The 23153-nt window shown below is 44.8% G+C and overlaps 10 non-coding genes and 2 gene segments (V, D, J or C); 3 read left to right on the forward strand and 9 right to left on the reverse strand.

The window, feature by feature from the left end:
- Positions 1-214: 214 nt before the first annotated feature.
- On the reverse strand, positions 215-288 carry trnat-agu (transfer RNA threonine (anticodon AGU)). The gene has a single exon. It is a non-coding gene; the product is annotated as a tRNA-Thr (tRNA).
- A 175-nt stretch (positions 289-463) lies between these two features.
- trnae-cuc (transfer RNA glutamic acid (anticodon CUC)) lies at positions 464-535 on the reverse strand. Its single transcript has one exon. It is a non-coding gene; the product is annotated as a tRNA-Glu (tRNA).
- A 392-nt stretch (positions 536-927) lies between these two features.
- On the reverse strand, positions 928-1001 carry trnan-guu (transfer RNA asparagine (anticodon GUU)). Its single transcript has one exon. It is a non-coding gene; the product is annotated as a tRNA-Asn (tRNA).
- A 143-nt stretch (positions 1002-1144) lies between these two features.
- Positions 1145-1236, reverse strand: trnar-ucu (transfer RNA arginine (anticodon UCU)). Its single transcript is given in 2 exon segments — positions 1145-1180; positions 1200-1236. It is a non-coding gene; the product is annotated as a tRNA-Arg (tRNA).
- A 650-nt stretch (positions 1237-1886) lies between these two features.
- On the forward strand, positions 1887-1959 carry trnak-uuu (transfer RNA lysine (anticodon UUU)). Its single transcript has one exon. It is a non-coding gene; the product is annotated as a tRNA-Lys (tRNA).
- Positions 1960-2190: 231 nt separating this feature from the next.
- On the reverse strand, positions 2191-2264 carry trnat-agu (transfer RNA threonine (anticodon AGU)). Its single transcript has one exon. It is a non-coding gene; the product is annotated as a tRNA-Thr (tRNA).
- Positions 2265-2439: 175 nt separating this feature from the next.
- On the reverse strand, positions 2440-2511 carry trnae-cuc (transfer RNA glutamic acid (anticodon CUC)). The gene has a single exon. It is a non-coding gene; the product is annotated as a tRNA-Glu (tRNA).
- A 7501-nt stretch (positions 2512-10012) lies between these two features.
- Positions 10013-10565, forward strand: LOC134007156 (immunoglobulin kappa variable 4-1-like). The segment is given in 2 exon segments: positions 10013-10084; positions 10237-10565. Coding segments are annotated over 2 exon segments (378 nt in total).
- A 2536-nt stretch (positions 10566-13101) lies between these two features.
- On the reverse strand, positions 13102-14668 carry LOC134007155 (Ig kappa-b4 chain C region-like). The segment is given in 2 exon segments: positions 13102-13606; positions 14617-14668. A coding segment is annotated over 1 exon segment (246 nt).
- Positions 14669-16501: 1833 nt separating this feature from the next.
- On the forward strand, positions 16502-16574 carry trnak-uuu (transfer RNA lysine (anticodon UUU)). Its single transcript has one exon. It is a non-coding gene; the product is annotated as a tRNA-Lys (tRNA).
- Positions 16575-16793: 219 nt separating this feature from the next.
- Positions 16794-16867, reverse strand: trnat-agu (transfer RNA threonine (anticodon AGU)). Its single transcript has one exon. It is a non-coding gene; the product is annotated as a tRNA-Thr (tRNA).
- Positions 16868-17506: 639 nt separating this feature from the next.
- trnan-guu (transfer RNA asparagine (anticodon GUU)) lies at positions 17507-17580 on the reverse strand. Its single transcript has one exon. It is a non-coding gene; the product is annotated as a tRNA-Asn (tRNA).
- Positions 17581-23153: the final 5573 nt, after the last annotated feature.

The following is a 23153-nucleotide window of genomic DNA, read 5'->3' on the forward strand; positions in this document are numbered from 1 at the left end:
ATGGCAGCGTGGGATGAAGCGGGCCAAATTGGTCTCTCTTATGTACCTGACTTTGAGGAAACAATGGAAGGAGCAAAGGTCCAGCGTTCAAGTCCCTGTGTGAGGTGTGTGTTCAAACCACAGAGCGTTACTTGTGGCGCGCAACCTTTGTCTCCGTTGCACGCCTGACTTTGAGACAAAGGATGCAAAATTGAGCTGACACCTGTGCCTAAAAAGGCACAGCTGAGATTTGAACTCAGGATCTCCTGTTTACTAGACAGGCGCTTTCACCAACTAAGCCACGGCGCCTTGCTTCATCGGACCAGACGGGCTCAGGCTTCTGTTTACTCTTCGAGTAGGTGCTTTAAGGTGGGGTCGAAAGCCACCTTAGAAAGGTATGCCCAACATGCAGCAAAGGCTCTCAAGGCACCAGAATGAAGAGATTTTCCAGCTTCTTGGACTCTGATGGCGGTCTAAAAACAGATTCCCTGACCGGGAATCGAACCTGGGCCACGGCGGTGAGAGCACCAAATCCTAGCCACTAGACCACCAGGGAGAGCTTGGCTTCCTCTGCTCGCTGTCAAAGATGAGGACCACGTTGCAGGACGCAGCTAGTCAAAGGTTTCCACTGGACCTTAAAGTTCCCTGACCGGGAATCGAAACCGGGCCGCCTGCGGCGGGAGCGCCGAATCCCAGCCACTAGACCACCAGGGAGAGACTTAAAAGAGTGGTGCGTCAGCAAAGGCTTTCTTCTTTTGTATCTGAACGGGAGTGAGAATGGGGCATCGCAGGCCTTCCTCGCAAATAAAGCCTCCCACTCGCTCACCCTTGGACAGCTCAGTTGGTGGAGCGGAGGACTGTATTTCTCCAAGATTTTCCAGCTCCGACGGCAGTACAGCTCAAGGTCACACTGGCAAGACCCACAACAGGGGCAAACAAGAACACATTCGTCCCTGGGTGGGCTCGAACCACCATCCTTTCGGTTAACAGCCGAACGCGCTAGCCAATTGCGCCACAGAGACCCTGTCTTTACAGAAGTAGGACCGGATAATGGAAGGAAAGGCTGGGAGACGAGTGCCAAAACTCCCACGAAGAAGAGGAGGAGCGGCCGTACAAATAACTCTTCCCGTGAGCCGTCGACGGGGAGTTTGGGGAAAAAAGAGAACGACTCTGGTGGGACTCGAACCCACAACCTTTGAATGGCTTTTCCTCCCCCTGCCTAGAAGTCCAATGCACTATCCATTGCGCCACAGAGCCCCCGACGATTTATCTGCTTGACGTCTACCTTTTCAACCCTGGCAGCATCAGTTCCCTGTTTGGGCGAGGTGCGTTGGTGGCATGCCTCACTCTGAGGAAGCAATCAGAGCTCGATTTTGCCAGGTAAGTAAAAGACGCTACCAAGTCAGACGCGCTACCGTTGTGCCACAAGGCCTAGTTGTGAGCTCAAGAGGCAACGTTCTGACCTGGCGTCTGATGTGCAACCGTTGTGCCGCAAAGTGCGCTGAGAGTACCGTTTAACCCTTGTGTTATCTTCGGGTCGTTCTGACCCATCAGTCATTGTGACCCACCGTCGTATTGCGACAACTTTACCGCATACAAAAACAAAGTGAAGCATTTTCTTTTAACCGTTGGGCTGTCTCAGACCCCCCACATTGCGAAGGTTAAAAGAAAATTATTTTTATTTGTTTTTGTATTGGGTAAAATTGGGTAAACACAACGATGGTTCGTTATGAACCTTTGGGTCATGTGACCCGAAGGCAGCACAAGGGTTAAAGAGGCTCTTTGTGTCGAAGGTGCACCGGCATGCTTGCGAGGGATTCGCCATACGATCCCTCGGGGTTTGTGTGGCGAAGGAGATGTACGTGCAGATGTTCCACGAAAAGCTCAGCGTTTCCTGCCACTCCAGAGCCCGGATAGCTCAGTAGGCAGAGCATCAGACTTTTAATCTGAGGGTCCGGGGTTCAAGTCCCTATTCGGGCGAAGGCTGTTCAAACCGCGTGGCAGCGTGGGATGAAGCGGGCCAAATTGGTCTCTCTTATGTACCTGACTTTGAGGAAACAATGGAAGGAGCAAGGGTCCAGCGTTCAAGTCCCTGTGTGAGCTGTGTGTTCAAACCACAGAGCGTGACTTGTGGCGCGCAACCTTTGTCTCCGTTGCACGCCTGACTTTGAGACAAAGGATGCAAAATTGAGCTGACACCTGCGCCTAAAAAGGCACCGCTGAGATTTGAACTCAGGATCTCCTGTTTACTAGACAGGCGCTTTGACCAACTAAGCCACGGCGCCTGGCTTCATCGGACCAGACGGGCTCAGGCTTCTGTTTTCTCTTCGAGTAGGTGCTTTAAGGTGGGGTCGAAAGCCACCTTAGAAAGGTATGCTCAACATGCAGCAAAGGCTCTCAAGGCACCAGAATGAAGAGATTTTCCAGCTTCTTGGACTCTGATGGCGGTCTAAAAACAGATTCCCTGACCGGGAATCGAACCCGGGCCGCGGCGGTGAGAGCACCAAATCCTAGCCACTAGACCACCAGGGAGAGCTTGGCTTCCTCTGCTCGCTGTCAAAGATGAGGACCACGTTGCAGGACGCAGATAGTCAAAGGTTTCCACTGGACCTTAAAGTTCCCTGACCGGGAATCGAAACCGGGCCGCCTGCGGCGAGAGCGCCGAATCCCAGCCACTAGACCACCAGGGAGAGACTTAAAAGAGTGGTGCGTCAGCAAAGGCTTTCTTCTTTTGTATCTGAACGGGAGTGAGAATGGGGCATCGCAGGCCTTCCTCGCAAATAAAGCCTCCCACTCGCTCACCCTTTGACAGCTCAGTTGGTGGAGCGGAGGACTGTATTTCTCCAAGATTTTCCAGCTCCGACGGCAGTACAGCTCATTGTCACACTGGCAAGACCCACAACAGGGGCAAACAAGAACACATTCGTCCCTGGGTGGGCTCGAACCACCATCCTTTCGGTTAACAGCCGAACGCGCTAGCCATTTTTTTTTTTTTCTTTTTATTAATGTTTTTACATTTCACAAATTTTCAAACAAACATTGTCCATATGGTTACACCACACACCAACATCACAAGATACCCATCACCCACACCAGTTCTCATAATAGCCCCCATACTGTCAACACACCCGAACCCCATTCACTATCAGTCCGTAGGCAGGTCCTTCTTCAGGAAGCTGGTCCGCACCTTGTCCCCCTTTTTTAAGTCACTTATATACTGGGCAATATATATTCCCTTTGTAAATTCCCGCGACTCACCCTCCACCCTCTTCACCACCACTTTCCGATACTTCTTCACCACGGCCGGGCCTGCTCTCAGCTCCCGCCGTGCTCCTCTCCCTCCGTTCCTTCCCTCCGCTCTCTTCTCTCCACCTCCCGCCTGCTCCATGTCGCCGCCCAGTTCCAGATCGTCCTCCCCGTCGTTTTTGGCCCCTCCGACCTCGCTGCTGTCCTCCAGATGCGTGACCGCACCTGTTCATTGAAACGTACTTTTAAAAACCGAGTCCCATCAACAACCTCCGTTCCAGGCCATACGCGGCGCTTAATAGCCGAAATGGCCCGAACTCCCCAGTCCTCCAGTTTGGCCAGTATTTTCCCATCCTCCAAATATACTGGCAGGTTCAGAAACGACACCACCATTTCATTGCACAATGCAGCTAGCATGCACTAGCGCTCCTTGCACTCTAATGCCGTCCATCAATTTCTCCTTCCCTTCCTCTTCCTTCATGGTCGTACGTCCTGGGCCCTTTCACCCTGCAGCCCAACACCACTCCACACTCCTTCTTCACACCCCTCAGTAAATCCATCACAGAAACGTTCTCTGTACCTTCAACCACCACCTCCACTGTCAATTCTTTGCCATACCTCGTTTCTTTCTCATTTTGTCTGTCCGATTCTCCTTGGTTTCTTTCCCCTTCACTCCTTTCGTCCGTGTGCTTTTCCATTGTCAAATCCAGTCCGTTGTTTGTTGCCATGATAGCCGTCCGTAACATGAAACACAGAAAACCAAAGTCCCCCAAACAGCAACAGCTGCTGGGGGAAAGACAACTAACACACCCCAAAACTATTTATGAACAAAAACCGAAAAAAAGAAACAAAAATAACAACGTAAGACGACAAAAACTTACTCCACACCAAACACTCTCCACCTGCTCTCAGCACTCACTTCCTGGTTCACTCCCTAAAAGGGGCGTTGCCATGCTGGTTTGACCGTTTTGCCGCAAAGTGCGCTGAGAGTACCGTTTAAAACACTTTACCCTTAAAAGTCGGTCTCTCGCATAAAGCCTTTGACCCTAATACATTATGACCGCCCACCAACTGTGCTTGGTCTCAAGTAAAACTCAAAACAACACTTAATACAGTTACAATTCAAACAAAAATAAAAATCCCAACAAGATCTCTTGTTAAAAGAGAAAAACAACTTTAAACATGCATCTTAAAAGTAACATATACATTTGGTTCACCCCTGGTCTGTATATATAAAACCATACACTCTATTAACAGATCCTTTCCCCAGGTCAAGAGTATGGGCCATATTCTCTGTTAACAGATCCTTTGCCTCAGATCAAGAATACAGATTGTTTTACATATTTGTTTAAATACTTCACGCGACCAGAGTTCTTGTACGCTATTAGAGTTCGCCAACTCTGACCTAGACAAAGTAAAAATAGCAAGTCAAATAATGACCCAAATTTACTAAACCAAGATTCTAATATATATTATTATTATTTTATTATTTATTATTATTTTTACAAGTAACACACATACATTTGGTTCACCCCTGGTCTGTATATATAAAACCATACACTCTGTTAACAGATCCTTTCCCCAGGTCAAGAGTATGGGCCGTATTCTCTGTCAACAGATCCTTTGCCTCAGATCAAGAATACAGATTGTTTTACATATTTGTTTAAATACTTCACGTGACCAGAGTTCTTGTACGCTATCAGAGTTCGCCAACTCTGACCTAGACAAAGTAAAAATAGCAAGTCAATTAATGACCCAAATTTACTAAACCAAAACTCTAATATTATCTTCCTCCTGTTGAGCCCTAGCAGACTCTGGTCTGCTAAGACCAGGCTCCCAACTGAACGTCACAATAAAAAGTTCTTAAATTGTTCACGTTACCAGCATCGCAGAGGGACAGCAGGCGCACCAAGCATAAAGCAGTCCGTGAATGGGGTTTTGGAAAAGGATCCCCTTACCTTTTAGTTTTGTGCACCACGGGTTCTGCTTTATACTGGTGCCGCCGTGGGTCTCTCCTGGATCTGGTTCTGTAATCCTGCTGCTCGACAACGCCAAATGATGAAGAAAATGTTTTGTCCGTCTCTTTATAAACGGAGTGACTAAGTTCAGTTGAGTTCTGGATTTTAAGACGTATTTATCAATCTGCAGATTGGGAGAGAAAACCAGACCTCTGACAATAAATGACAACACAACACCAGGCTTAGGTCTCAATCATGTCTCTCTCAGCTCTGAAAGCCGGAGGACCATCTTTTATAGGGCACAGGAATGTAAACATAGATAGTGACAGTCAGGCAGTAATGACGTTACAACAGTCTCAGAGGAAGAAATTCACAGCTCCCAACACATGACCACTCAGACTAGAGAGATCATAGTTGGCGCTCTCCTTGTAGTCATGAAAAAGGACGTTTACCCAGTACTTTCTCCTGATCACGAACATCTATTAACCCTGACACATAGACACAATCTACTCTTATTAATAGCAAGCTTACATGAGAACATACTAACTAGTATCCAATGACTAGTTATATTGATTAGTGAATAATGTAAGCACACCGGAAATCGCAATTTCTTCCACAACGTAGAGCTCTCCGAGGGGCTCTCCGAGGGCGTTACACATCGGAGAGGGCGTTCCCTGTGTCCGTCTCCGTGAAAACGGAGTAGTATAAATCGGCCTTAAGTCGCTTTGGATAAGAGTGTCTGCTAAATGACTAAATGTAAATGTGGAATATAGGAGGCGGCAGGAGGAGGAGCACGCACCCCTTCACATCAATGGATCCGAAGTGGAAAAGGTCAGCTGCTTCAGGTTCCTCGGGGTGAACATCAGCAATGATCTCACCTGGTCTGCTCACACGGACAAGGTGGTCAAAGCAGCTCGGAAACGCCTCTTCTTCTTGAGGAGACTGAAGAAGTTTGGCATGGACTCAGTCATCCTCACTAACTTTTACAGATGCACTATAGAGAGCATACTGACTGGTCCCATCACAGTGTGGTGTGGGAGCTGCACAGACACGGGCCGCAAGGTCTGCTGAGTTCATCATCGGCAGGAAGCTCCCAGCCCTACAGGACACCTACCACACACGATGCCTCACGAAAGCTGCCAGGATTCTAAGAGACTGTTACCACCCATCCTTCAGTCTTTTTACCCCGTTGCCTTCTGGCAGGCGATACCGCAGCATTCGGTCTCGCACACGCAGACTGGACAACAGTTTCTTTCCAAGGGCCATCAGGCTTCTGAATGGACATTGATATGGACATTGATACACTTCTCACTAGTCACTTTACATACTGTCACTTTCAGCTACTGGTTGCACTATCAACAATATTGCACTAATTGTACTTGTCTTAGGTTAGTATAGGTTTATAAGGTTAGTATAGGTTATTATGTGTATTAGAGGTTTAGTATACTGTATTGAATATTGTATATTATTTGTATATTTAACAAACTATGTTCTGTGTACTTACCGTATTTTCAGAAGAAAACATATATAAATCACACTGGACTATAAGTTGCATTTATTTAGAAATGTATTTCACAAAATCCAAGACCAAGAACAGACATTTAATCTGGAAAGGCAAGTTATTCAACTACACAATAGCACACAGAACAACAGGATGAATAGGTGTCCGGTATGTTAACATAACACATTAACAGTTGTTCAGCTACAGCCAGCGAGTCCAACAAGGTACCGGTAAGCTAGTTCACCAAGCTCCCGATCTCATTCCACATCACTGAATCAATTGAATGCGGCTGTAGACGGTAATGTTTATCCGTTGGTTCATGTCAGTCAGTATGAATTAACATTTAAAAACATTTTAAATTATATATATTTTTATATGTAAGTCGCACCTGACTATAAATCGCAGGACCCTACACTACCCTAACAGTGTCTGGGTGTTCACACAGTGATACAGAGCCGTACAAAAACCTCCCTCAGTCAGACTGCACAGTGACTGCACTGCTACAGCTGAGACCTACTGCCTACTAAGTGCTGAGAGGGAAGAGAAAGTGAACTGGAACACTGACTGGTCTTTGTAACACTGACCTGAATATATCAGTGATGCCTATATGTCAACCATCCCACCCTCATGTCAAAGCAGTCTTGAAAACATTTCAGCTCATAACGTTTAGATATAAAATGACTTATTGAAGAACAAAACATTAACTTTATATATATGTTTGAAACATGTCTTCACTGACTGTCATTCACATTAAGTGTTCATCAGAGACTTATACATTCATCAGGCTGATCAACATCCTTTATAGTGAAAAATTACAGGACAGTAATTAAAGAAGTGTAACATGTTTTAAAAATACCACAATCATCCTAGTCAGCCTTCCTAATCATCATCATCAACACTATCATGATCAACTACCTTTCTGCCTCTGACAACATCACCGTCATGCTGAAACCGGCTCTCAGACCACAGGTGAAAGTCATCAAACTGGTTCAGAAGCAGGTACGTGTGTGTTTTGACACCACAGACTGGAATATGTTCAAGCAGGTAGCCACTTACAATGAACACACAGACATCCAGGAGTACACAGAGACCGTCACTGCATTCATCACCAAGTACACTGATGATGTCACACATCACACACGACAAAACCATCACCACCCGTGCTAACCCGAAGCCATGACTGACAGGAAACTTGTCCCGTGGCATCAGGAAGACCAAACAGCAACACGCTAAAATGATTACCAGACAATTCAGAGACAGCAGAGATACACAGAGTCTGTTGCATGGTATCCAGGCCATCATAGACTACAAATCTCCACCACAGACCCAGTAACATCACTAAACAACCTCAATAACTTCTTTGGTCGCATTGAAGCACAAAACAACACACCAGCTTGTTTATCTGTCTACGGCCAGCGTGAAAAGATCTCTCTCCACGATCGATGCCCGCAAGTCAGCTGGTCCAGACAACATACCTGGTTGTTTACTGAAGGACTGTGCAGAGGAGCTCAAAGATGTCCTCACAGACATCTTCAACACCTCTCTGAGTCAGGCTGTTGTTCCCACGTGCTTCAAAGCCACCACCATTATTCCTGTGCCAAAGAAGTCACCTCCATCATGCTTCAATGACCAGGAGGTCAGTGAAGGTGGTTTTACTGACCTCCATTATCATGAAATGCTTTGAGCGGCTAGTCATGCAGCACATCAAATCCATCCTCCCACCCTGCCTGGACCCTCTTCAATTTGCATATCGGACAAACCGCTCTACTGATGATGCAACATCATCTGCCCTCCACCCATCCCTACACACCTGGACCTTAAGGGGTCGTATGTGAGAATGCTGTTCATAGATTTTCATTCAGCATTCAACACCATCATCCCTCAGCAGCTTATCTGGAAACTGGACCGGCTTGGAGTGCACATTTGTCTGCATTTGGCTGCTGGACTTCTTCACTGGGAGACCACAAGCGGTACGGGTCAGCACCAACACATCCAGCACCATCATGCTGACCACAGGGGTCTACCAAGGATGTGTGCTCAGACCCCTGCTCTTCACCCTGCTGACACATGACTGCATGCTGAGGTACAGCACCAATCACCTCATCAAGTTTGCAGATGACACAAATGTAGTGGGACTCATCAGCAACAACTATGAGACAAACTACAGGAAGGAGGCGAGCCTACTGGCCAAGTGGTGTAAGAATAACAACCTCTCTCTTTATGAGGAGAAAACGAAGGAGATGGTCATCAACTTCAGTAGAGGTCCCACCAAGCACCCACCACTGATCATCAACTGCGCTGCTGTCGAGAGGGTCAGCAGTGCAACATTTCTGGGAGAGCACATCACTGAGGACCTCCCCTGGACAACCAACACCACATTGCTGGCTAGGAAGAATCACCAACGACTTTACTTCCTCCGCCGAAGAGAGCGAGAGCCCAGGCACCTACAGTATCATGTGCACATTCTACCAGGGCACCATTGAAAGCATCCTGACCAGCTGCATCACTGTATGGCACTGAAGCTGCACTGCATGCAACAGGAAGACCCTGCAATGTATAGTGAATGCAGCCAGCAGGATCACTGGTGCCCCATTCCCCCCACTCTCGGACATCTACAACACCCGTTTCACCCTATAGCAATCAGCATCACTGCTGATGCAACCCATCCCTCCCACACCCTGTTCAGCCTCCTGCCATCTGGGAGAATGTACCGGAGCCTCCGGGCCAGCTCCACCTGACCGCTGAACAGATTCACACATCAGGTTGTGAGGATGCTGAACTCTATCCCTGCTCTCCTACCCCCCCTTTGACCAAATATAGCAGGCACATTTTGAAGTTGATAATTCTGTACGGACCCCGAATGATTTTATAAATATCCAAATGGCCCTTGGCAGAAAAAAGGTTCCCCACCCCTGATGTAGACTAACAGGAAGCTTTGCTAGAGTCCCCTTGTCACTGTCAATAGTGGAATCTGAAAAACACTTATACTTGTTCTACATTCATTTGTGGAGTGTGGTATAAGGAGTCTTTGAGACATTGATTTAATGATTTAAAGGAGAACAGCTTTCACTGCAGGAGTCTGAGTTACAGTGTTCTGGACACACTCACACACTGAAGTACCCATACTGACCACTAGACAGAGACATACTGTGGTTTTTGAGACATCAAGCCTCAGTTCACACATCTCTTCAACTACAGTTTCTTTGTGGGTCCAAAAAAGTTTGTCTGTACAGAGAGGACACTTTGCATAGGCAGCACATGCTTCAGTGGTCTGGGAGTGTTTATAGTCCTGTGAGTTTAACACCTCATGACTGAGAGCTGTCCTTCATAACAACAGAACCCACAACAACCATGACTCTGATCACAATCTTCATCTGGACTCTAGCTGTCTACATACAGGGTAAGAGACTTCTGTCATGTAGGAGATAAAGAATTTGATCAATTTCAGTATTACCTCTGATGTTAACTGTTTTTTGCAATGTGTATGCTTTGTATTATCAATATATAACCTTAATATTTATTTTTCCTTTCATGTTCTCTTTTCACACCCAGAGTCCAGAGGACAGATCACTGTGACTCAGACTCCTGCAGTGAAAGCTGTTCTCCCAGGACAGACCGTCTCTCTGCAGTGTAAAACCAGTAGTGATGTGTATGATGCAGCAGGCTCTACTCCCCGTCTAGCCTGGTACCTCCAGAGACCTGGAGAAGCTCCTAAACTCCTCATTTACTACGCTAAAACACTTCAGTCTGGGACTCCATCTAGATTCAGTGGTACAGGATCACATAGTGACTTCACTCTGACCATCAGTGGAGTCCAGGCTGAAGATGCAGGAGATTACTACTGTCAGAGTTACCACAGTGGTGACGTGTTCACACAGTGATACAGAGCCGTACAAAAACCTCCCTCAGTCAGACTGCACAGTGACTGCACTGCTACAGCTGAGACCTACTGCAGGTGCTGAGAGGGAAGAGAAAGTGACATGGAACACTGACTGGTCTTTGTCACACTGAGCAGAATATATCAGTGGTGTTCATTGTAATATTTGTGTAAATAACCAGGCAGGAGACGGGAGTACGGTTTGTGTCGTTTAGTCAAACCACAAAACCCTGTGAACACTACTTCTTCTTCCTCAATAATAATCTGATGCTTGTTCATCTCAGAGTGTGCAGGTGACATCCTGATGACCCAGAGTTCTGCAGCGGTGTCAGTCTAGCCTGGAGATCCTGCCACTCTCAGCTACAAAGCCAGCAGTAACATCAATGATGACCTAGCCTGGTACCATCACAAACCCGGACAAGCTCCCAAATCAGCTTTAATGAGGCCTTTATATTTACATTTAGTCATTTTTAGAAGACGCTCTTATCCAGAGCGACTGTATCCTGATACATTATATCAGGCAGGTATCATTATATCAACGTCCAGGCTGAAGATGCAAGAAATTACTACTGTCAGCAGATTACTACTGTAGCTTTCCCGTTCACACAGTGAAATACATCCATACAAAAACCTCCCCAACCCTTGAGGAATCACTACTGTCTCCTCACTGTCTCATGTCTCAAGCCTCAAGTCATTTAAATAGAACTAAGTCATATAGCGGACCGTACATTGTACAGGATGAGGGAGAGGTGAACAGAGCAATGCAGACTCCAAATTGCAAAAAATAAATAGCTTTATTAAAGTACAAGAGATAGTGCTGTCCGTATAAAAGTCCTGACCCCTAACCATCCAGCCCAACTAAACACACCTTATTAAAATAGACCCTAACACCAACCCCAACTATCATAGTCCAGAGTTAATATGACTCCTCACTTCTGTGGTTTCCCTACCAACAATGAGGGCAGGGGAAATGTGGTGACCACTGAACTGGGGGAAGAGGGAGGTCGAGAAGTGAGGCGTGAGTTAGGAGCAGTGTTCCGATTAAAGCATCAAATACCCTTTTGTCTTCTAAACTGCTGCACTAAATGAATATGTTTTGGCTACCCGCAATGTTTGGGGCTATCTCGTTGTTATGATCAGTGTTCTATGCACTTTTGTAAAGCTCTCTCTTGGAAGTCGCTATGGATAAAAGCGTCTGCTAAATGCATAAATGTAAATGTAATGTAAATGTATTAGGTATTGTAACATAACACTGCTGTACTATATTACTGCTTAGCAACAGTATAGTAACTAATATAAACAGATGTAGTTAACAGATATTACATTCATATGTCAACTCACCCACTCTCATGTCACAGCAGTCCTGAAAACATTTAGGCTCATAACGTTTAGATATGAAATGACTTATAGAAGAACAAAACATTATCTTTATATATCTTTTTTAAAACATGTCTCCACTGACTCTCTCATTCAGACTTAGTGTTCATCAGAGACTGTTATAAATTCATCAGGCTGGTCAACATCCCTGATACTGAATATTTACTGGACAGTAATTTAAGAAGTGTAACCTGTTTTAAAAATACCACAATCATCCTAGTCAGCCTTCCTAATTATCATCATCATGTTCATCCCCATCATGATCAACTACCTTTCTACTTCTTTCATCTGTCTCACTGAAACCTAATATCTGACATCACCATACATTTCTCTTCTGTTATCAAGTTTTCTACATCAGATCACAGTTCCTGTCAGAACTCTGACAGGAAGACTTGAGAGGAAGTCACCACTTCCATTCCTGTGTTACATTCATCTTAGTTGGATGACTCACAAGCCCCCCCTCCTCTTCCCCCATATTAATGAAACCAGCCCCCCTCACACCTGGCCCAGGCCGGGGTATTTTAGACTCAACTGTTCAACTGTAGATTGGAGCTGTGGGAGTGAAACTGAGATTTGCATAGTCAGGGTGGCTGGTTCTAACTACTCCCAGAAAAGAGCAGCACTCTCACCAGATGCTCACCTGACCCCAGGGGATTAAGAAAGATTATCACTTAATTATAAGATTATAAGGGTCCTACAGATTACGGACCCTTTGTATCACAGCAGAATGAATTAATGTCTTTAATATTTGAAATCAAACGTTATTCAGACTGAATCTGATTTGTTTGAGTCTGTCCATACTGTGTGAACACCACAATCTCATGTTATCATGGTGGTAAAATGTAAGCTCTCCTGTAAAGCTATATGTTTTGTCATGATGACAGGTAAATATAAGTGATAATATATTGGATGGATATATCTACATTCAGTTACAGTTTTAGTTTCAGTGAAACAGTAATGGTTGATAATCTATCATTCTTTTTTATTACTTTCATTATCTGACAACAATAGTGTGTTGTAATGAGATATTTTCAATGTACAATCCTATTTTTGGATTACTGCAATCAATATTCGTATGAATAAAGTCAAAATTCAGCAGTTTCAAGTTCAACAAGAAATCTTTATTATCCAATAAAATAACAACATTCCAGCATCAGACCAAAAGCAGAACACGTCAACTTTAGCACTGATAACACCTCAGTCTACAAACAGCAGCGACAAGTGGACTCTAACAAAGCTCCCTGTTAGTCTGCATGTGAGCCATCAGGAGGACAGAGAATGGCTGAGCACAGAACAGAGTCGCAGCAGAGGAAGCAGCCCCTCTCCACAGGGCTGTGTGAGCCTGGGGCTACTCAGAACACTGCTCTCTCTTCAGGGTGTGAGTGACCGTAGGCTGGGAGCTTTGGTGGGCCTCACAGGTCACCTCCAGCACCTTGGCCCACTCCTGGGCAGTGAGAGTCAGGGTGCTGCTCCAGCTGTACTGGCCGTCCTTCTCCAGGAGCCCCCTGCTGGCCTCCTGGCCCTTCTTGCTGCTCCCGTCCACCTTCCAGCTGAGTGTCCAGTCTGAGGGGAAGCCCTTGTTGGCCAGACACATCAGCGTGGCCGTACTCTTACTGGACAGTTCCTCACTGGAGGGGGGCAGCACCGTGAGGGTGAGGGCACGGTTGCCTGGAGACAAACACAATACGTCAGATTCCACAACTACACAGCAGTTTAAGAGATTGTCTTTGACGGCAGAGATGGACTTCTGCTATTTCAACCAACGACTCGAACCTTAGGATCAGTTTGAAAACATCAATAAGTTTTCATAGTGTCATCAAACCGATTAATGCAATTTAATACATGAACATGAGTTAGTATATTGATATATAAGGAAACAAATGAAGGTGTTCTTTCAGGAAATGACAATGTCATTTCAGGTATAGGATGTAACAAATTGAGCCTGGCAAAATGTCTACATCTACAGTGTATTTCATGAATTGACAAAATAGATATTAACATAAGAATGAAAGGGCTTACATAACCAAAAACCACATGTCAAATTGTGTTAAATGATGAGAAAATCCACCCATGAACAAACGGCTTTAACATAAAGCAAGAACACAAGAAACTTTGTGATCAAGCTGTTTTAAAGGATTCAATAGAAAGTAGATCAATGAAGAAAAAAAAAAGTATGATCTCTAAGGTTGGAATGGTCTAACCATACTGGTTTCAATAAAATAAAATACTAAATAGAAGTGAACACTGAAAAAAAATAAATCTCGACATTTCTATAAAAAAGCAGACACTCAAAAAGTTACATCCATTTAAGTCAAGTTTACTTACTTCCAACATCCAGTCTGGTACCGCCACCAAATGTGTACCACAGTAAAACAATCCCTATCACTGCCCGTACAAAAACCTCCCTCCTATTGCTGCTGAATTCACAGCTTCTTTAGACTTTAGTTAAGTTGTTTAAAAAGCAAGAATACTTCCTGAGTGATCCCTTTTAATAGCTACTTTAGTGAATAATGAAAAAACCTTTGAGTTTCACATTTATTTTCAATCAAAAATTCTGAAACGCAATGATTCAGAATTTTCATAATTGTTGAAAAAAAATATATTCTGAGAAGTGCCAGGTGATGTAAAGATATATTAACACAAACAAAGAGAATATTCAATCGTTTTCAGATACTTACTTCCAACATCCAGTCTGGTGCCTCCACCAAAAGTCAACCACACTTCTACCTGGAGTTCAGGAAGCAATCCACATATGAACACATGACAAAGGGGCATGGGCATGCAGCTGCTGTAAAACCAGAATGTTTTTCAAAAATCCTAGTAAGTCTTTCCAGATAATCTGTAGGATCCTCATCTTTTCTCTGTTTGCAATCATACACTTTGCTCCAGTCAAGCAACACCCCTCCGGTATTACTGCCATTAAACACCATCAGGAATCTATTTCTCAACACACCGGGCTGGAGTGCAACCTCTAACCCTTGATTCAAATCAATAAAAGTATGTATAGCATTGATAACTATTTGCTAATCTTTTTGAAATGTTGCTGAGTCCTCTCATGTCAGGAAATCCCTTTCTTAGCTCCCTCAGCTCAGTCACTGACCATGGGCAATAAGGTACATAGGCTGTCATACATCAGGACGTGGATATGCACACATAGGGTTCATTGATACCTGGGGGTTCAACTGATAGTTACAGACCTTTCATGGTTGGGGCTCTCTCTGCTTGATTGACCTGAACCCTTTCCTCAACCTCATAAGCAGTAGTGCTTCTTCTGTTCTTAGGCCTTCCTGACTAACCTCACCAATCATATTTTCTGTGGTATGAACCTCAACCTTCTCTTGTAGGTTCTGTGCTGGTTGCACCTGACCCGCTGCTTCCACTAACACTGCATTTTCCCTATCTCTGGCTCTCTGCATAGCCACAGCTATAGCAACAATCTGATCACGTTTTAACAATGACTCCCGGATGCTCTGTCTCTCAAACTGCTCTAGTTCAATTGTAGCAGCCTCTTGTTTGTCTTGCTCAAAACGTTCTAGCTCACTTTTCTGTTCATCTTGTCTCTGTCTCTCAAGACGCTTTGGCTCATTCCTAGCTTCTCTATCAGAATCAGTTTTAGCTTGATCTGACCGTATTTTCTCTAGATAGACAATGCCACGTCGTCTAGTAGCTTCAGTTAACCATATCATAAACATTGGCCAGCTGACAAATTGTTTACACTTCCCACTTGTTTCCTTGTCTTTCAAAACCGCTTTTAGACTCTCCAATATTTTTACGTCAAACGTTCCCTCCAACGGAAAACAATGTGTCGGGTCATTATTAGTCCACGCATGCCATTTCTCAATGCTTGACACTGCTTGAATTCCATGTAGCTCAAACATATATCTGGCTGGACTGTTTGCAGGTAACAACGTCTCTATCGTTCTCGTAGTGGAAGCTAAATTACCCATACTGAATTACAATGTATCTGAATACAAAGTATCTGTAACAAATCTCATAACGGTAGGCTATGTAGCCAACTCTTATGATTTACTGCAGCAAGAATCACACAGCACTTTAGAATATAGTCACAAAATCACATAGCACGAAGAAAAGAAGAATAAAAGAACTACAATATCATGTGGTAGTGAACTACAAATATGGCCTTTTTCAAGCCAAACTATCCTCGCCCTCCGGCGCTCGATCATGGGACGCGCCTACAAAGACCCTACTCTTTTGGGAATGCGCATACAATAATTTCCTCAACTCCGTTACCTCATAAGTAACAAAAAAATCACAATTCGTGCTTAAGAGAGACGAGTTAATCCATAAGCTGCCAGTCTATCTTTCCCTCAGTATTTGATTGTGTCTCTCGCTGATCATTTAATGCCAAGTTTGTCAGTAAAAACCTAACTGTCCCTTTACATTGTCAAAGTATCCCTAACTTGTTCAAAGAGGCTCTTTGTGTCGAAGGTGCACCGGCATGCTTGCGAGGGATTCGCCATACGATCCCTCGGGGTTTGTGTGGCGAAGGAGATGTACGTGCAGATGTTCCACGAAAAGCTCAGCGTTTCCTGCCACTCCTGAGCCCGGATAGCTCAGTCGGCAGAGCATCAGACTTTTAATCTGAGGGTCCGGGGTTCAAGTCCCTGTTCGGGCGAAGGCTGTTCAAACCGCGTGGCAGCGGGCCAAATTAGTCTCTCTTATGTACCTGACTTTGAGGAAACAATGGAAGGAGCAAGGGTCCAGCGTTCAAGTCCCTGTGTGAGCTGTGTGTTCAAACCACAGAGCGTGACTTGTGGCGCGCAACCTTTGTCTCCGTTGCACGCCTGACTTTGAGACAAAGGATGCAAAATTGAGCTGACACCTGCGCCTAAAAAGGCACCGCTGAGATTTGAACTCAGGATCGCCTGTTTACTAGACAGGCGCTTTGACCAACTAAGCCACGGCACCTTGCTTCATCGGACCAGACGGGCTCAGGCTTCTGTTTTCTCTTCGAGTAGGTGCTTTAAGGTGGGGTCGAAAGCCACCTTAGAAAGGTATGCCCAACATGCAGCAAAGGCTCTCAAGGCACCAGAATGAAGAGATTTTCCAGCTTCTTGGACTCTGATGGCGGTCTAAAAACAGATTCCCTGACCGGGAATCGAACCCAGGCCGCAGCGGTGAGAGCGCCGAATCCTAGCCACTAGACCACCAGGCAGAGCTTGGCTTCCTCTGCTCGCTGTCAAAGATGAGGACCACGTTGCAGGACGCAGCTAGTCAAAGGTTTCCACTGGACCTTAAAGTTCCCTGACCGGGAATCGAAACCAGGCCGCCTGCGGCGAGAGCGCCGAATCCCAGCCACTAGACCACCAGGGAGAGACTTAAAAGAGTGGTGCGTCAGCAAAGGCTTTCTTCTTTTGTATCTGAACGGGGGTGAGAATGGGGCATCGCAGGCCTTCCTCGCAAATAAAGCCTCCCACTCGCTCACCTTTTGACAGCTCAGTTGGTGGAGCGGAGGACTGTATTTCTCCGAGATTTTCCAGCTCCGACGGCGGTACAGCTCATTGTCACACTGGCAAGACCCACAACAGGGGAAAACAAGAACACACTCGTCCCTGGGTGGGCTCGAACCACCATCCTTTCGGTTAACAGCCGAACGCGCTAGCCAATTGCGCCACAGAGACCCTGTCTTTACAGAAATAGGACCGGATAATGAAAGGAAAGGCTGGGAGACGAGTGCCAAAACTCCCACGAAGAAGAGGAGGAGCGGCCGTACAAATAACTCTTCCCGTGAGCCGTCGACGGGGAGTTTGGGGAATAAAGAGAACGACTCTGGTGGGACTCGAACCCACACCCTTTTAATGGCTTTTCCTCCCCCTGTCTAGAAGTCCAATGCGCTATCCATTCCGCCACAGAGCCCCCGACGATTTAACCGCTTGACGTCTACCTTTTCAACCCTGGCAGCATCAGGTCCCTGTTTGGGTGAGGTGCGTTGGTGGCATGCCTCACTCTGAGGAAGCAATCAGAGCTCGATTTTGCCAGGTAAGTAAAAGACGCTACCAAATCAGACGCGCTACCGTTGTGCCACGAGGCCTAGTTGTGAGCTCAAGAGGCAACGTTCTGACCTGGCGTTTGATGTGCAACCGTTTTGCCGCAAAGTGCGCTGAGAGTACCGTTTAAAACACTTTACCCTTAAAAGTTGGTCTCTCGCATAAAGCCTTTGACCCTAATACATTATGACCGCCCACCAACTGTGCTAACCCAACTGGTCTTAAGTAAAACTCAAAACAACACTTAATACAGTTACAATTCAAACAAAAATAAAAATCCCAACAAGATCTCTGGTTAAAAGAGAAAAACAACTTTAAACATGCATCTTAAAAGTAACATATACATTTGGTTCACCCCTGGTCTGTATATATAAAACCATACACTCTAATAACAGATCCTTTCCCCAGGTCAAGAGTATGGGCCATATTCTCTGTTAACAGATCCTTTGCCTCAGATCAAGAATACAGATTGTTTTACATCTTTGTTTAAATACTTCACGCGACCAGAGTTCTTGTACGCTATCAGAGTTCGCCAACTCTGACCTAGACAAAGTAAAAATAGCAAGTCAAATAATGACCCAAATTTACTAAACCAAGATTCTAATATATATTATTCTTATTTTATTATTTATTATTATTTTTACAAGTAACACACATACATTTGGTTCACCCCTGGTCTGTATATATAAAACCATACACTCTGTTAACAGATCCTTTCCCCAGGTCAAGAGTATGGGCCGTATTCTCTGTCAACAGATCCTTTGCCTCAGATCAAGAATACAGATTGTTTTACATATTTGTTTAAATACTTCACCTGACCAGAGTTCTTGTACGCTATCAGAGTTCGCCAACTCTGACCTAGACAAAGTAAAAATAGCAAGTCAATTAATGACCCAAATTTACTAAACCAAAACTCTAATATTATCTTCCCTCCTGTTGAGCCCTAGCAGACTCTGGTCTGCTAAGACCAGGCTCCCAACTGAACGTCACAATAAAAAGTTCTTAAATTGTTCACGTTACCAGCATCGCAGAGGGACAGCAGGCGCACCAAGCATAAAGCAGTCCGTGAATGGGGTTTTGGAAAAGGACCACCACCACGGGTTCTGCTTTATACTGGTGCCGCCGTGGGTCTCTCCTGGATCTGGTTCTGTAATCCTCCTGCTCGACAACGCTAAATGATGAAGAAAATTTTTTGTCCGTCTCTTTATAAACGGAGTGACTAAGTTCAGTTGAGTTCTGGATTTTAAGACGTATTTATCAATCTGCAGATTGGGAGAGAAAACCAGACCTCTGACAATAAATGACAACACAACACCAGGCTTAGGTCTCAATCATGTCTCTCTCAGCTCTGAAAGCCGGAGGAACATCTTTTATAGGGCACAGGAATGTAAACATAGATAGTGACAGTCAGGCAGTAATGACGTTACAACAGTCTCAGAGGAAGAGATTCACAGCTCCCAACACATGACCACTCAGACTAGAGAGATCATAGTTGGCGCTCTCCTTGTAGTCATGACAAAGGACGTTTACCCAGTACTTTCTCCTGATCACGAACATCTATTAACCCTGACACATAGACACAATCTACTCTTATTAATAGCAAGCTTACATGAGAACATACTAACTAGTATCCAATGACTAGTTATATTGATTAGTGAATAATGTAAGCACACCGGAAATCGCAATTTCTTCCACAACGTAGAGCTCTCCGAGGGGCTCTCCGAGGGCGTTACACATCGGAGAGGGCGTTCCCTGTGTCCGTCTCCGTGAAAACGGAGTAGTATAAATCGGCCTTAAGTCGCTTTGGATAAGAGTGTCTGCTAAATGACTAAATGTAAATGTGGAATATAGGAGACGGCAGGAGGAGCTGCTTCAGGTTCCTCGGGGTGAACATCAGCAATGATCTCACCTGGTCTGCTCACACGGACAAGGTGGTCAAAGCAGCTCGGAAACGCCTCTTCTTCTTGAGGAGACTGAAGAAGTTTGGCATGGACTCAGTCATCCTCACTAACTTTTACAGATGCACTATAGAGAGCATACTGACTGGTCGCATCACAGTGTGGTATGGGAGCTGCACAGACAGGGGCCGCAAGGCCCTACGTAGTGTGGTCCGGTCTGCTGAGTTCATCATCGGCAGGAAGCTCCCAGCCCTACAGGACACCTACCACACACGATGCCTCACAAAAGCTGCCAGGATTCTAAGAGACTGTTACCACCCATCCTTCAGTCTTTTTACCCCGTTGCTTTCTGGCAGGCGATACCGCAGCATTCGGTCTCGCACACGCAGATTGGACAACTGTTTCTTTCCAAGGGTCATCAGGCTTCTGAATGGACATTGATATGGACATTGATACACTTCTCACTAGTCACTTTACATACTGTCACTTTCAGCTACTGGTTGCACTATCAACAATATTGCACTAATTGTACTTGTCTTAGGTTAGTATAGGTTTATAAGGTTAGTATAGGTTATTATGTGTATTAGAGGTTTAGTATACTGTATTGAATATTGTATATTATTTGTATATTTAACAAACTATGTTCTGTGTACTTACCGTATTTTCAGAAGAAAACATATATAAATCACACTGGACTATAAGTTGCATTTATTTATAAATGTATTTCACAAAATCCAAGACCAAGAACAGACATTTAATCTGGAAAGGCAAGTTATTCAACTACACAATAGCACACAGAACAACAGGATGAATAGGTGTCCGGTATGTTAACATAACACATTAACAGTTGTTCAGCTACAGCCAGCGAGTCCAACAAGGTACCGGTAAGCTAGTTCACCAAGCTCCCGATCTCATTCCACATCACTGAATCCATTGAATGCGGCTGTAGACGGTAATGCTTATCCGTTGGTTCATGTCAGTCAGTATGAATTAACATTTAAAAACATTTTACATTTTAAATATATTTTTATATGTAAGTCGCACCTGACTATAAATCGCAGGACCAGCCAAATTATGAAAAAAAGTGTGACTTATAATCCGGAAAATACGGAATATGTTATGTTATGCCAGGTTGCTTTGCGTTGTCTTGTCCTAAGAATTTCAGTGCCCAGTCTGACCTTGTGTTGTTCTGTGCATCTGACAATAAAAGACTTGAATTTGAATGTCTGACTGTCTTTCAACTTCTCAACACATTTAGGAATGATCCACTTATAATACATTAGACATGAATTACAAAGCACTCTTTGTATTCTTATTCAAATATATTAATTTGTACAAATGTTTTCATGGTTACATTTAATATCCGTATAGACATACTTAACACTATTGAGGAGAAGGACATAATTATGTTCAGATCTCCAGGGAACATCCCCAGTAACTGAAATAGATACAGGACTTATTTGCATACTGAATGTATGAGCTTCAGTAGTCTGGGAGTGTTTATATCTGAGTTCAACGCTACGCTCATGACTGAGAGCTGTTCTTCATATCATCAGAACCCACAACAATCATGACTTTGATTATCAGCGTTGTGTGGATCCTAACTCTTTTCATTCAGGGTAAGAAGTCAATGACATTCCTAAAAAAGGTGTTTAAGTATAATGTACAGATGCATGTCTTTTCAAAGTCAAAACATTTCAAATGTTGTCATGTTCAACATTGTGTTTAACAAGCTCTACGTTGTCTCTTTTGTTGAGTCCAGAGGACAGATCACTGTGACTCAGACTCCTGCAGTGACAGTTGTTCTCCCAGGACAGACAGTCTCTCTGCAGTGTATCCCCCAGTAGAGGGCGTAGTAGGCCTGTGTAAGTCCTCTGCCCTCTTACACATGTTTCAGATTTGACTTAGTTCTATTTAAATGACACAAGGCTTCCAGCTTGATACAGTGAGGAGACAGTAGAGACTGACAGTACATGATGAGTTAAGATGTTGATATGTGCGGCAACCTCACTGAGACTGAGCTCCCTTGGTGCCTTCAGCACCAGACACACCACCTCCACCCAGCACCCAAGCTCTCCATGTTCAGCACCAGACACACCACCTCCACCACTAAGTTTCCCTCTCCTCAGCTCAATGAGGAACAGCAACGCTGCACCTCATTCCCTTAACAGCCTCTCTGCCTACAAAAGCAGATACACAGCAAGACAGAGGGAGAAGGAACAAAGACCCTGAACTGACCTGTTCTTGTCAGTGTACTCTGCGGAGTAAAGGCATCGCCAGGGTGACTAGCTGAAAAGGATTGATCTAATCACTGTGTTTGTACCCTGAAGGTGCGGATTGAGGCTACAAAAGGAGGAAGAGAAGAACGTAGAAGGGGGCGAGGGGATGGAACTGTTAATATATGCATCCCCAGGAATTGATGTGTGTATTGAATGAAGAATACAAGGAGCACCACAATATCGTTTTTGCCTTGTCTCTGGTTTTCTTTATTAATATGCGGTCACTGTTGTGCCGTAATATAGTGGGATGAAAACTATTACCATACAAACGCTCACATTGGTGGAGAATGCGAGTGTTTACATTTACATTACATTTACATTTATTCATTTAGCAGACGCTTTTATCCAATGCGACTTCCAAGAGAGAGCTTTACAAAGTGCATAGGTCACTGATAACAACAAGATAGCCCCAAAAAAACATTGCGGGTAGCCAAAACATGAAGCACATATTGTGAACAACCAAAATAAGTGCCAAAGGGAAGAACCACAAGAGCATGTAGTTAAACAAGTTACAATTAAACAACATGAATCGCTATAAGTGCAAGTGTACCTGTAGAAAAGCAAGCAACAGTAAAACATATTTCAACAATTTAAATCAGTTACCACTAACCAACAAGAGCAGCAAGGCTCTAAGCAAGAGTCATTGTGATCCTAACATGGGGTCCAGCAAACCATTCCTAAGTACCGTTGTACTCCCGGAACAAGTGCGTCTTGAGCCTTTAACCAAGTTCCCCCGGATAAGGTCGAAGAAAGACCGACCAACATGAGCGAGGCAATCCTGGCCCAGCTGGCGGCGTGTGCGGCCAAACAGACGCTGTTATTAGAGACAATCCAACATGATATGGCTAGAGAAAGGCCAGAACCGCGGAGGGCCCCCACAAGGGTGAACACCCTCATCCCCAGACTGTCCAGTGAGGATGACATCGAAGCATACCTCACAGCGTTCAAGAGGACAGCTCGAAGAGAGGGATGGCCAGGTGATGAATGGGTAGGGCTGATTGCGCCTTTACTAACAGGACCAGCACAGGCT

This window comes from Osmerus eperlanus, chromosome 21 (assembly GCF_963692335.1).
Source record: "Osmerus eperlanus chromosome 21, fOsmEpe2.1, whole genome shotgun sequence".
NCBI lineage: Eukaryota > Metazoa > Chordata > Actinopteri > Osmeriformes > Osmeridae > Osmerus > Osmerus eperlanus.